General features: G+C 40.1%; 3 protein-coding genes across 3 annotated transcripts in view; all 3 read left to right on the top strand.

The window, feature by feature from the left end:
* Positions 1–3,976, top strand: part of LOC115058326 (mucolipin-3-like) — a 3,993-nt gene extending 17 nt beyond the window's left edge. Inside the window, exons 1-13 of the mRNA XM_029525664.1 lie at positions 1–94; positions 626–845; positions 950–1,117; positions 1,252–1,405; positions 1,696–1,777; positions 1,856–1,952; positions 2,044–2,143; positions 2,350–2,462; positions 2,713–2,862; positions 3,043–3,144; positions 3,256–3,378; positions 3,470–3,676; positions 3,801–3,976. The exon at positions 1–94 is cut by the window's left edge and continues 17 nt beyond it. Coding sequence (XP_029381524.1) covers positions 630–845; positions 950–1,117; positions 1,252–1,405; positions 1,696–1,777; positions 1,856–1,952; positions 2,044–2,143; positions 2,350–2,462; positions 2,713–2,862; positions 3,043–3,144; positions 3,256–3,378; positions 3,470–3,676; positions 3,801–3,941 — 1,653 coding nt within the window. The 5' untranslated portion in view covers positions 1–94; positions 626–629 and the 3' untranslated portion in view covers positions 3,942–3,976. The remainder of the gene's footprint in view (positions 95–625; positions 846–949; positions 1,118–1,251; positions 1,406–1,695; positions 1,778–1,855; positions 1,953–2,043; positions 2,144–2,349; positions 2,463–2,712; positions 2,863–3,042; positions 3,145–3,255; positions 3,379–3,469; positions 3,677–3,800) is intronic.
* Positions 3,977–5,897: 1,921 nt separating this feature from the next.
* Positions 5,898–10,367, top strand: ssx2ipa (synovial sarcoma, X breakpoint 2 interacting protein a). The gene is made up of 13 exons (XM_029525658.1): positions 5,898–6,039; positions 6,221–6,387; positions 6,548–6,757; positions 7,239–7,349; positions 7,458–7,593; positions 7,687–7,762; positions 7,853–8,033; positions 8,195–8,342; positions 8,467–8,603; positions 8,787–8,960; positions 9,071–9,188; positions 9,359–9,512; positions 9,818–10,367. Exons 1-13 carry the CDS (start codon positions 5,997–5,999, stop codon positions 9,960–9,962), a joined length of 1,800 nt encoding a protein of 599 aa, XP_029381518.1. The 5' UTR covers positions 5,898–5,996; the 3' UTR covers positions 9,963–10,367.
* Positions 10,368–10,545: 178 nt separating this feature from the next.
* LOC115058328 (guanine nucleotide-binding protein G(I)/G(S)/G(O) subunit gamma-5-like) lies at positions 10,546–12,864 on the top strand. Its single transcript, XM_029525666.1, has 3 exons — positions 10,546–10,698; positions 11,769–11,911; positions 12,588–12,864. The coding sequence occupies exons 1-2, from the start codon at positions 10,618–10,620 to the stop codon at positions 11,892–11,894; spliced, it is 207 nt and encodes a 68-aa protein (XP_029381526.1). The 5' UTR covers positions 10,546–10,617; the 3' UTR covers positions 11,895–11,911; positions 12,588–12,864.
* Positions 12,865–13,167: the final 303 nt, after the last annotated feature.

Raw genomic sequence — 13,167 nt, 5'->3', positions numbered from 1 at the left:
AAAGGCTGGCGTGCTGACTGCCGCCCTCAGACAGCAGGGAGGCCTCTGGGTGACTAGCTGCTCTGTCTTGGTGGTGCACTGCAGGTGTGCGCAGGTAATTGAGTTATTTTCACTAATATACTGTATGCTAACTTTTATGTCACATAAATCCACATTGTTCGGACATTTAACTTTTACTCACCACTTTTTGTTATGACACATTTTTAGATACATATTGTGAAATGTAATATTTACTATAGAATTTGCTTTGTCGTATAAATCGGTGAAGTCTCTGCATTCGCTGTCTTATTTCCGCTCACTGATGCAGACAGCTCTGCTGCAATTAGCTGTGCTTGAGATAAACATGGATAAATGATGCTAAAGATGCAGCTTTGTGGTTTCTTTGACCATTGTAGCTCATTTTTCTCACATTAATATGTACCCCAGAGTGACAGCGTTAAGACAAAGAGGAAAGAATGGCAGCAGAGAGTTCATGCAGGAGAACCAGTTTGATACACATCAGAATGAGCGGAATGACTAACCCCTCTCTGACACATTTTAACCTCAGCAAAAAGTATAAACAAACACATTAGCAAAACTGCTACTGCTGAAATATGATTTTTTTTTTCCCCCCTCTGCATTTCAGTGTAATGGAAGACTCACAACCTCTCTTGAGATCGGAGGAGCCGAGGACAAACGGTCACTACAGATGGAGCACTCACACTCTGGATTCAAAGGCAGTGGAGGATTTCAGACGAAGGCTCAAGTACTTCTTCATGAACCCCTGTGAGAAATACAGAGCCAGGGGACGCAAACCGTGGAAACTGATGTTACAAATATTAAAAATAGCCATCACCACAATCCAGGTAGCGCACAAGAAAGATCCTTTGATTAACACCACATTATTCAATATAGAGTATAAATATGTACAGAAGGTGGATTCATATTCATTCCTCCCTTTTCCAATCAGTTGGTGTCTTTTGGTCTGAGCAACGAAATGATGGTGACCTTCAAGGATGAGAATCTGGTGACTTTCAGGCATCTATTTCTCAAAGGATTCAAAGACCACCGGCAGGAAAGCTACTCACTCTACACTAAAGCGGATGTGTATGATCACATACACTACATTATCAACACGGTACTGAAGATGTAGTTCAGTCACAAGAATTTAACCTTAGATCACATCACAGCACTCAAATGTAAAGTTATATTTCATGAAAAAGAAAACAAAACAAAACATCCTTTTTACGCTTCTTCCCATTTTCTTTTCAGTACATCAATCTCCAGAACCTGACTGTAGCTAATCTGGCTTATGAGAGGGTTGATGGAGAGTACACTCCTTTATCAGTCTGTCGAGAATTTTACAGAAACAGCAGCATTGATCCGGGCACTGACACCTTTGACATTGACCCACATATTGATAAAGGTACTAAAGCACAAAAATGTTCATTCTGACGTTAAAGGCTTATTTAATCACCATAGTTACAGTTAGAAGTGGAAATTGTCTATTTAAGTTTTTTTTTTTTTTTTTTAATGCGAGCTGTATTTTTGGAAGCTGATTCATTCAAGAGTGGAAGATAATTGCAATGTGGATTTTCTTGTGACTCCATGAAAACAGGAAGCTTGTATTGTTAACAGTGGCACCGGGTAGTCAGAGCAATGAATGCTGATGCTGAACTGTCAAACAAAATCAAATGAAATGTTTCCTTCTCACAGATTGTATTTCCATCCACCCAATGCAGTCGGTTGACAACTGCAGTTTAGCGGCTCACTTCAACTTCTCTTTAGATTTTAAAAGGTGACTAAACTGAAAATAATGGTTTCATGTCGTGTAATAAGCATGTTTCCCTCTGCTAATTTATGTTTGTATGTCTAGTCTGCTATCAGTGAACATCTACCTAACACTGAAAACCATCAATCTGCAGACCGTGAGGCACCACGAACTACCAGATTGTTATGACTTCCACATAATGGTTGGTGACTGTTTGAAACCTGCTTCATACTGATTTGGGTTTTGGGGCAATGAAGTCATTGTTGGTTCTAATTTCTTTCCCTTTTACACAGATCATGTTTGACAACCGAGCACACAGTGGAAAGATTAAGGTTTATGTTGAAAATGATGCCAGGATTTATGAATGCAGGGACTGGAATGTGGAAGGGGCCTGTAAGTTATTACACAAACTGAAAAAAGCACACACGCTGATAAAACAAAATTATTATTTTTTTTTTTTTTTGCCATTGCTTGAAAATACCAGCAGAGGGCACGTTGACATTACTCTGCAAACACAATGGTTACACAATCTTGCTCAGCATCTGGCAACAAAGCTGCTGGTGCTACAACTGAACTCAATCTGTTGCTGTCATCTGCAGCTGGGAAGAATGACTATCTCCTCCTGTGGTTTGACTCTGTGGTCATCTTGGCCTGTTTGACCTCGCTCATTCTCTGCACACGGTCTGTCATCAACGGCATCCAACTCCAGTTTGTAAGTTTCAGTTTGAGCAACAAGTACATTTCCCCACTCATTTCAGTATGCGCAGGAGCTTGGTACATTTAGCTGTTGGCTCAGGGGAGTAAAATAATCTGGTCTAGATATAATTTATATATAAAAGTGATGCTATTTTCCAACCAAGGCAATCCTTAAAACAACATTTATAACTTGTGTTGAGTATTAAAATGTGCAAAATGTGAATGGTTTACTGATATGGTATAATATGTCAATGTTTCTGATACAGGAGTTCAACATATTCTTCCATGCATACTACAATAAAATTGTCCCTTGGTCAGACCGCATGGAGTTTGTGAATGGCTGGTATATCCTCATCATTGTCAGTGACATGCTGACCATCGCTGGGTCAGCGCTCAAAATTGGGATACAAACAAAGGCTTGTTTTTCTTTGAGCTGTCTTACACATTGTATATATTTGCAAATTTTATCCAATGTTGAGTGTTGGCCTAAAGGTAATGATCTTCAAACAAAAAGGAAACGTTAATAATGACCATTATGATTTGTAGTTTGATATGTGAAAATAATCTGGGATGCCGTTCTTTCTGTTCTCTTGCAGTTCCTGACAAACTATGACGTCTGTAGTATCTTGCTGGGAACAGCCACAATGCTTGTTTGGGTTGGTGTGATCCGTTATCTTGGTTTCTTCAAAAAATACAATGTAAGAATGACTCTACTTTTCATTTTTAGACGATGCTGAAGCAAATCTGCTAAAGGTAGCAAATGCATTTTCGAAGGAAATGGCAGCTTTTATTTTTCTTTTCCTTTCTAGATCCTTATATTAACCCTGAGAGCAGCGTTGCCAAACGTGATCCGATTCTGCTGTTGCGCAGCCATGATCTACCTTGGATACTGCTTCTGTGGCTGGATAGTGCTTGGGCCTTACCATGACAAAGTCTGAAAATTAGAATCATATTCTACATTTCAAATGTCACTGTGAGGGTTTTTTTCCCTGGTAACACTTCTATCAAATATCTTTTCTGCAGTTTCGAACCCTCGACAGGGTGACAGAGTGCCTCTTCTCCCTCATCAACGGCGATGACATGTATGCCACATTCCTGAACTTGAGAGACAAGAGCTACATGGTGTGGCTTTTCAGCAGACTCTACCTCTACTCCTTCATCTCCCTTTTCATCTACATGGTGCTCAGCCTATTCATCGCTCTCATTACTGACACCTATGAGACCATAAAGGTGAATAACCTGCACGATAACATACAGCATCCGTATCCGTCTGTGTCGTGGTGTAGTGCCACTTAACACCAATGACATCGTTACACCTGATCCTCCTTTTGACTTTCCAATGGTTCCTTTTAAGCATCACCAGCAAGACAAAGTGCCAGTGTCCCAGCTGCAGGCCTTCATAGCAGAGTGCAGGGACCAGCCTGAGTCAGGAAGATACCAGACTGATGAAGAGCTGACGTCCTGCTGCCTCTCTCCACGCTGCTGCCTGCCATGAGATGTTTGCATCTCATTCAAACGAAGTAGTTTCGTTTTTTGTTTTCGACTTGACTTGTTGTAAAATACAAAACCTTTTGTGAACAACTGTGTGACATTCTCAAGGTAACAATTTCAGTATTAATATTTATTACCATTTCCTTTTCAAGAAAGATTTCTTGGAGAAGAAGCAATCCTCCAACTTTAAGGGGTGTTTGTCCTGATTACACACGAACATAAGAAAAAAATCCCATTTAAAGCAGATTTGTTGGTTTTAAAATCAAACTTGCACTACGCCATAAAATAAACTACTTGGTTACAGCGAATTGAAATAAAATGACATGTGATGACATATGAACTAAATCGATGATTAACGACTTGAATGTACTTATTTTTGCATGGCTTCCATTTATGTTTTGCACTTCTGACCAAATCAATTTTCCGTAACACTTAACTCTCATATTTGTCTTACATTCAACATAATCCCTCCTCTGAAGAGAATAAAACGGGATAATAAAATAGCAAAAACTCTTTGTCTTTTCACATTGCCTTTAAAAAAAAAAAGAAAAAGAAAAAGAAAAGAGAGCATGTCAAGAAATGTGTCGGCAACGCAAAATGCCATCGGAGGGCGGTGTGTGTGTTTCCTGACACCTGACAGCTCTTCTTATTTGCATAATCGCACTCCGGGCTTGCTCAGGTCCAATGCGGGCCTCAGATACTGGCGGCTCGCCGGAGCGGCCTCCAATGACGCGGAGCTTTGGATGGCGGCCGGCGGAGGAGCGCACTTGATAAACACACGGCGGCCGCTGCTGCAGCCCCGGCCCACCTTCAGCCGTCCGCCGCCGACTCGACTCGGTGAGGTTTTCGCTGCTTCTTTTCTTTCTTTTTTTCCTGACAATATGCTGACAGCTGACTTGGATGTCGCAGTCGCAGTTGCTTCCTGTCGAGGTGCAGTTTGTTGAACATTTTTTTTAAATTTTTGTTTTTGTTTTACCTGCAGCATCGGACTCCGGACCGAAGTTGATCCCCTTCTAATGTCCAGGTTAGCCCGGTGAAAACGGTGACAACGGTGAAATAACCTCCTCCGTTGTACATGTTCATTTATTTAACGTTTCAGACTCACAACCACGTCTGTCTGAACCAAGTCAAACTGCTTTAGTTTACAGCAACACGCGTGTTAAATAATTTTACCGTTTACGTTTTTGTTTAGCAAACGAGCTAACGTTAGCAAAACCCCTTGACGTTGCCTAGTAACGAAGGTCCAGCTGATTTAATGTGACGTTGATGTTTTCTTTCCTGTTTAAAGTCTCTAATCACCGTTTAGGTGAAGCCATTGAACTGACCAGAGGCACGCTTGCTGTCGTGTGTGTGTGTGTGTGTGTGTGTGTGTGTGTGTGTGTGTGTGTGTGTGTGTGTGTGTGTGTGTGTTTTCTCTGGCTGATTAGATAAGGAGGGTTTGCTGTTATGGCACTAAAAACAGACATTTTGTGTTGACTGGCAGTGTCTTCACAAACATTCGTGCCTTCACAGGAGTGAACAGGACATGAAGGTCTCTCCTCCACTGAGACCGGCACATTGTGTTAAAGTTGAAACATATCTCTACAAGGTGAAGTTGTGGGAGAGGTAGAGGCAGATAATCTTGTTCAGCATGTTTCACCACAACATGTCAAGATAACAATTATAATAATGTCTCCAGGGTACAAAAGTCAAAAAAAAGGAAAAAAGTATTTGTTTGGATTTCGCCCCTGTATAGTGGATTCCACTTTTTCCATCATTTGTAAGTCCATTGGCTTGTCGCTGAGATCATCTTACCACCATGCAATTTAGATGCCAGTGTCCAATAGGAGGACCCTGTTAAACCCCAATCTAACCCTCCCTCTGGTACAGCACTGACGGTTAATCCTGTGTGGGTGAAGCAGGAGTCCAGATAATCTGTTGTCGATCTATCACATGGTCTGATGCTCTATTGCAGGGCTCTGATCCAGTGGGAGCCTCTGATCCACAGCCTGAGTACTAATCCACCTCGTGGTTGATAACTCATGACCTCACATCCTTGTGTCCTGATGTGTTGGTGATTATGGGAGAGTGGTGGACAAGTGTGCCAACAGAAACATCAATAGGTAACTTTTTTTTTTTCGCCCTCCCCTTGCTATATCCAGAAGAATACTATAAATATCAAGACCTATCTGCTGTGCTTTCTTTGGGATCTGCAAGGGGTGACCCATATATCTGTTCTCATTTTGAAGCAGCAGCCTAATTCAAGTCTGCCCAAATGTCATTTAGTCTTTTTTTTTCCCCCAGGAAACTATGACATTTCCACAATATCACATGTGACAATGTCACCCTCAAGACAGAACAACCTCGTGTCAATGTACTCCTCTGTGCCCCTGTCCAAAAGCTCCTACAGTGTGATAAGTGCCTTTTGCACAGAAGATAATATCCCTCATTGCATTTTATACATCAATCAGGTATGGAAATCTTCAGGTTTAGTATGTGTAATGTAAATGAAATGCATTTGGCCTTAGCATTAGACTTAATTGAGAATCTGGTTCAGTTTGCTGCTGCATCGCTGCAGTAATTATTCAATATAAAGGCAGGACTATGACCAAAGTCCTCTTTCTTTCTCAGGAGCTTGCATCACTGGGCCTCTCGTCCACATGTATTGAGGCCAGCTCACCAGGGGGAGCCGGTCTGAGCACAGTGCCAGCTCTTAATGCCATGTATGAGGTGCTGCAGATTCACAGGCGAAATATGTGCACTTTGGAAGAGCTGGAGAAAGAACAGCTGAAGAAATCCAGCACCTTGGAGCACATACAGATGAGCAACTCCAGACTTAAGGTAAATATTATTGTGTGGGGTCCTCAGGGTTACCACTTTCCTAGTACAGTCTTAATCCTACAGTAGGTGGTGTCTATTTCGTACCTCTTTGGATTCAATTTAGTGTAGCTGTATGGTCTGTATCTTTCCTCGAGTAAATGCATATTTAGTAGAGGTACCACTAAGCTGCTCTTCATGCTTGGCTTCTTTGTAAATAAATAGATCACAACCCTTTTTACCAAGGTGAAATGGGGCAAATTTCATTTTGAATTGTAATGCTAGTTATGTTTCTGTAGCTCTAGACAAAACATATCTGCTCCTATCTAAATCTGCCAATTTACTATGTTAAATATTGTTGGCAGTCCTCAGAGAGCATACAAATTTTTTTAGGTTTGCTATTTTTCTCCAGAATCTACTCTTGTTGCTTCAACCCTAAACTGCTTGCTTTTGTATAACATTGCTTAATCACTGTGCTGATAATAAAAAGTGCATTTCTTTTCAGGATCAGTTGGAATTGTCTATAAGGGAGAAGTCAGGTTTACATGAGACAGAGAGGCAGCTACAACTCAAAATCAAGACTTTGCAGAACTGCTTGAAAACTGAAAAAGATGAGGTAATCATTCCTTTTTTTTTTTTTTTTTAAATCATTGACATTCATGTTTTGAATGGCTGTGGACATACTGTTGCCTGTCTACTCTCCTGATTCATTTATACTGTGCAGGTTCAGAAACTCCAAAGTATTATTGCCAGTCGTGCCTCCCAGTACAGTCATGATGCCAAGAGAAAAGAGAGAGAGGCTGCAAAGCTCAAGGAACGCCTCAGCCAGCTACTGGTCGATCGAAAGGATAAAAAACTTGGTAAGAATGCTCATCTCCATCATAGATATGCATCTGTATAGATATGTTTGTGTTGAGCTTATACAGCAAATTGTTTTTGCTGCTCTATTTCAGCTATTGATGTACTAAATTGTTTGGGACGGTCAGATGGGAAAAGGAGTCACTGGAAAACTGTAAAAGTGACAGCCAGGTACCACATCATGTCATTTGATAACCATAGTATTTGTAGAATGTCTTAACAGCAACCGGGCTAAATATGTCTATAAATTGCTCCCTGCAGCCATGAGGGTGAGATGTACAAGTCCTTGCTCAGTGACTACGAGGCGAGCCAGAAGTCTTTGTTGCTCGAGAACACTGAGCTTAAGAAAGTCCTCCAGCAGATGAAAAAGGAGATGATTCATATACTGAGTCCATGCCGGTCCTCAAACAGAGGAGCCACTGCTAATGATAGCCTGGAACAGGTATTTACCTGGGATCAATACTCAAAGAAACTTGTTAGATTGAGAAAATTGATGGTCAGACTATTAACTCTTAGAGGTGCTTGTTTCCTGAGCAAATGAATAATTTTTATTAATCATTAATTCTATCAGATTGAATGAGATGATGTGTTTCTGTGTTGTAGGTGGATTCAGATGGAGAGGAGAAGACAGGAGACTGTAGCAGGGAAACACTGGACCAATCCTGTGAACACGCTAGGGAGCAACTCACTAACAGCATCCGCCAGCAGTGGCGGAAACTGAGGAACCACATGGAGAAGTTAGACAGCCAAGGTGAACACAGTGCCGTTACATACTCTGAAGGCCTGCAAAGGCAACAAAGGTCTTGTTTTTCTATTGCAGATGTTATTTATTTGTTGTTGTTGTTTTTTTGTCCCCCCCCCCCCCCCCCAAAAAGCATCTCAAGCGCAAAATCAACTGCAATCGAATAAAGAGCTGATACCAAGGGAAACACATGAGGATGAGATGGAGAGGATGAGGTGTGAAGTTCAGCAGTGCAGAGAGTTCATTCATGCACAACAACTCCTCCTCCAGGTCAGTATCCGCAGACCACAGATGTCCAGCAGATGGAAGTGTATAGGGAGACATAAGGGGTTTATTTTTGAGTGTCAGTGTAATCAAAGATAAATGTGTTCATCTATTGCACATCATTGAATGTTATTTTGAGATTCCAAATAATGTTCTAAAATCATTTTGTGTCTATATCTGGCTACACAGCAACAACTCAACACATCATTTGACGATGAGACTGCCGCTCTTCTTAATGACTGCTACACACTGGAGGAAAAGGAGCGTCTCAAAGAGGAATGGAGGCTCTTTGAGGAACAGAAGAGAAACTTTGAGAGGGAGAGAAAGAACTTCACAGAGGCTGCTATTCGCCTTGGGCGAGAGGTACTCAAGTCACTCAAGACTTCTAATGTGGTGATGGTGGTGATCTTATCATTTTCCATTGTGGCACTATAATTGCATTGGATTAATGTTAATCTGTTTGCTAACCACAGAAAAGGGCCTTTGAAGAGGACCGCGCCTCTTGGCTCAAGAATCAGTTTTTGACCATGACTCCCTTTACAGATCGAAGGAGGTGTTCCTCATCTGATGGTCAAAGTGCCTTATCAATCAGTACGTCATTACTGACATTTTCTGCAAGGAGGAAAAAACGCAACTAATAGGAGCAGTATAATATATTATCAGTGTACTTTTAACATTTAGACTTGTAGAGAGGAGTACCAAAATAAAAGAAACCTAAACTATCTATTTGTCTTAAACGATCTATAACCCTTGCATTGCAGGAAGTGAGCCAGAGATGAGAATGTCTTCTACGAAGGCTGAACTGAGCAAATCATCAACATATGCTACCTTCTCCACGCCGAAACCTTCACAAAGTGCTGGTGTGCCGTCAACAAATGAACTGTACCGGATGCTCCGTCTCATACCAGACAGCAGGTATTATTTTAGTCACTACAGTAATTATGATTGCCCGCATTAAGAAAGGCTTGACATCGTGTTTTCTAGGCATTTTTCCACAGCTGAAAATGTATTTGTGCATTATTTATTTTACCAGCAATCAATTCAGGCACTGTGAGATAAAAAATTTGAATCCCTCAGTCTGTTGAAATGTGGCATTATGTAGTACATAAACACCATGTAAATACCAGAACTGTTTTGGTGTATGAAAGGACATTGTTGCTGCCTATGTTTGAAATATGCTACACTAAAATTATATCATTAATGCACATTTCCCATTTCAGTTCTTCCAGACATTCAAATCGAGGACACTGGCGAGAGTCCAGCTCTATAGAAGATGGAGATAGGCTTGCACAGGCGAAAAACAGAGTTCGAAGCAGCGACTTGAGTATTTTCTCTCTGGGTGAAGATGAAAACATCATCACTTAGAAATCAACCAGTGCCTTGAAGAAATGACACTCCACAATGTATCATTCCTTCACTTCGTTGTTTAGCTTTTTTTTTTTTTTTTTTTTTTTTTTAAATGAACATGCACTTCATCATTCATTCATTCATTCATTCATTCATTCATTCAACAAAGCTGAACAAATAAGTAAACAATTGAACTGGATCTGCTACTGTTCATTTATTTCCTTCAAACAAATCAACACTGGCAAATCATCTTTAAGCTACAATCAGGAGGAGGGTATCTATCAAGTAGACATTTAAAGTTAATATCTTAAACAAATTGATTATATTGAATGTCATAGTTGAAAACTAACTTTAATGTTTACACGTTGTAAATATATAATTTATGAATTTTAATGGGAGCGTATTATAATGGTGTGTTGTTTTTTTTTTATTTTATTTTTTTTGTTTGTTTCTCTTTTCTTTTCTTTCCTGCTGGTGGAACAGTGCAATAAAGATATATTTTCAGTAAATGCGGCGTTTTTCTCTGTGATTCAGCGCCCTCTGGTGTATCTGAGCTGGACTTGCGGTGAACAGACGGACTGGAATCCGGATGTGATCATCTTTAGCCCCGCTCTCAGCATCCAGGCTCCAGCCTCCCTCTCCGCCCGTCACTCCCGCACCAAACACAGCCAAAATGTCGGGTTCCTCAAACCTTGTAGCCATGAAAAAAGCTGTACAGCAGCTCCGTTTCGAGGCGAGCATAAACAGAGTGAAGGTAATATATTTGTAGGTTGTTTTTGTTTTTTTTTTTACCAAACAAACGGGGGAAATGTCGATGTTACCCCGACTTGCTAGCTAGATGCTAGCCGGGGTTAGTAACGTTTAAGCTAACTTAGCCGGTACACAACAAGCGTCGCAGGGCGTAGCTCCGAGAAAAGGAAGTGTGTGTTTAATTCTCTAAAAGTGCTATAACGTGGAGACAAACCGACCTGAGAGGAGCTCATATCCACTATTTTAGCTATCGACCGGTTTGGCCTGTGTAGATTTGTTTTGTGGAAAGATTGCATGTGCGGAGTTTACAAGTTGATTGCATCGTATCATAAACAAGGTGATGATAAAATAGACGGAGTGGAGCAGAGGAACATAAACAGAGAATTACGTAACATTACACGGCTTTCTTCAGCAACAAGGAAACAAAACAAGCCCCTTCAATTATTATTTTCGTTACCGAAATCGTGATGACTTTTTTTTTTTTGCAGTTTTATATAATTTTTCAGTCATAAACGATTAATGTGAAGCGTGGGGGAAACTGCCCATCTTAACTGTTATATCTAACAATATATCAGTGTATTAACTATGACAAATAGATAATGAACTAATGGACCGGGAACCCTTTGGTTTTTCCTTTATTTATTTATTTATTTTCTTTAGTTCAATATTTTTTACTCCAGAGAATTGATAGAATAGACTAACTGTTGCATGTCCTAACAAAATATACATTATTTCATTACCTAGTGGGTTTGGTTCCCTATAGATGAAGACTGGAAATGATCAAAGCATTCCAGTAGACCATTTTCATAAAGTTTGTAGATTCAGAAGTAACGATTTGATAAAAAAGATTCGACATTCAAACAGCAGCAGCAGAGATACCATGCTTAAATAAACCACTGAATTTCCTTGGCGTAATCCCGTGCCCTCTATTTGATCAAACCTGTAGGGTTATTTTTTACTTTTAAAATGTCCACCATAGTCAGAGGTGACATACATGTGTTTTCACCGGAGCACCTCTAGAAACCCATCGGTCTAAGCAGAACTAACCTAACCATGTTGCTCTTTTGGCACCAGGTCTCCCAGGCAGCCGCAGACCTTCAACAATTTTGCATTCAGAACGCTTTGCAGGACCCTCTGCTCACTGGTGTGTCCTCCAGCACCAACCCCTTCAGGCCGCAGAAGGTCTGCTCCTTCTTGTGAAACCACTGTATTCATTGGTGAGTCTTGATGCATTCTGACACATTTATACTGTGCATGAAGCATAAGCATTGAAGAATGCTATTAAATGTCGGGGGTTCCCTCCCCAAAAAATAGACTTTGGTCAGTATGATTATTAGGATATAATATTGTCATTGTAAAGAAAAACTTTATACTATCAACAAACTTGTCATAAATCTCCAGCATTGCATTATTTCTTGTGTAATAACTTATTCTTGGTATTAACAAATCATGAAAAACTCTGATCAGTATGTTTTAAGTATACTGACCTAATCACCCAGCCAGTGTGTTCCACAGATTGGTGGATTTGACTAATATTCTGATACTTATAGCTTTCAGTTGCTCCTTTGCTATAGATAAAAGGCCAATGTACTGGTTTAAATGTGTCTATGTGGTCAGCTATGTAGCATGTAAATGCTTGGTGGTCACAATGAATCTTAAAATGATCACAGTTTAAGATTAATTCCAAAATATACTGACATGGATCATTAGGAGGCTAAAACATACGCATCACTTGTCTCAACCATTTATCAAAAGCCTGGCAGATGATTACACGATAGTGAAGTCACGTGTTTCCCATTGTATAAATACAGAAGAATCTGAACTTCTTAGAGGTCATTTCCAGTTCCCAAAGTGTTGACTCTTTTTGTCTGATTCTATTTTTTTGTTCTACAGGCCTTCATTTTAATGCTACAGGGAAAAGTTGACCTCAACACTGCCCCTCATGCCAAGCCATTATACTGCCACGGGATCTCTTGAGTGTAGAACACATTGTCAGGAAGATGACCATCTATTTTCAGCCACAGTAGATTAATGGAGGACAATTTTATTTTTAATGGCACAGTGTGATTTTTGAGTAAATTCTCGTGCCTTTTCTATTGTTCTATTTTAGTCATCACTGCTCTGGACATTTTTGTATTTAATGAATAAAAAACTTTCTTTCCTACTCCAAGGCTTTTTCAATATTGCATCTTCTGTTTTATGCTCATGTGTTCATCAACTGTTTGACAGACAGGACTGTTTGTGAACGGCAGCTGACGGAGTCATTTTACTGTATATCCAGAGTTAATAATGGAGACAGCTGAGGTTGAATAGACGAAATCACCACTGGCTTTAAAGACACTACCCATGTTTGAAAATAAATAAATACATAAATGGATAAAAAGAAGAAGCAACATAAATTTAAATTTTTCAGTTTGTGGTGGGTCTTTGGATCATTCGTTCATTTTTGACGTGGTTATAACAGTAACATGTC

Source organism: Echeneis naucrates, chromosome 17 (assembly GCF_900963305.1).
Source record: "Echeneis naucrates chromosome 17, fEcheNa1.1, whole genome shotgun sequence".
NCBI classification, from domain to species: Eukaryota; Metazoa; Chordata; class Actinopteri; order Carangiformes; family Echeneidae; genus Echeneis; species Echeneis naucrates.
Note: the sequence above shows the minus strand (reverse complement) of the source record. Positions and strands in the feature narration are given on the sequence as shown.

Bases quoted from the DNA above. Each gene is read 5' to 3' on its own strand.
- ssx2ipa (XM_029525658.1), top strand. From the start codon at position 5,997: ATGGGAGAGTGGTGGACAAGTGTGCCAACAGAAACATCAATAG. The intron at 6,040-6,220 runs GTAACTTTTTTT...TTTTTCCCCCAG, and splicing joins GCCAACAGAAACATCAATAG to GAAACTATGACATTTCCACA. The intron at 8,343-8,466 runs GTGAACACAGTG...CCCCCCAAAAAG, and splicing joins GGAGAAGTTAGACAGCCAAG to CATCTCAAGCGCAAAATCAA.
- LOC115058328 (XM_029525666.1), top strand. From the start codon at position 10,618: ATGTCGGGTTCCTCAAACCTTGTAGCCATGAAAAAAGCTGTACAGCAG. The intron at 10,699-11,768 runs GTAATATATTTG...TTTTGGCACCAG, and splicing joins CGAGCATAAACAGAGTGAAG to GTCTCCCAGGCAGCCGCAGA.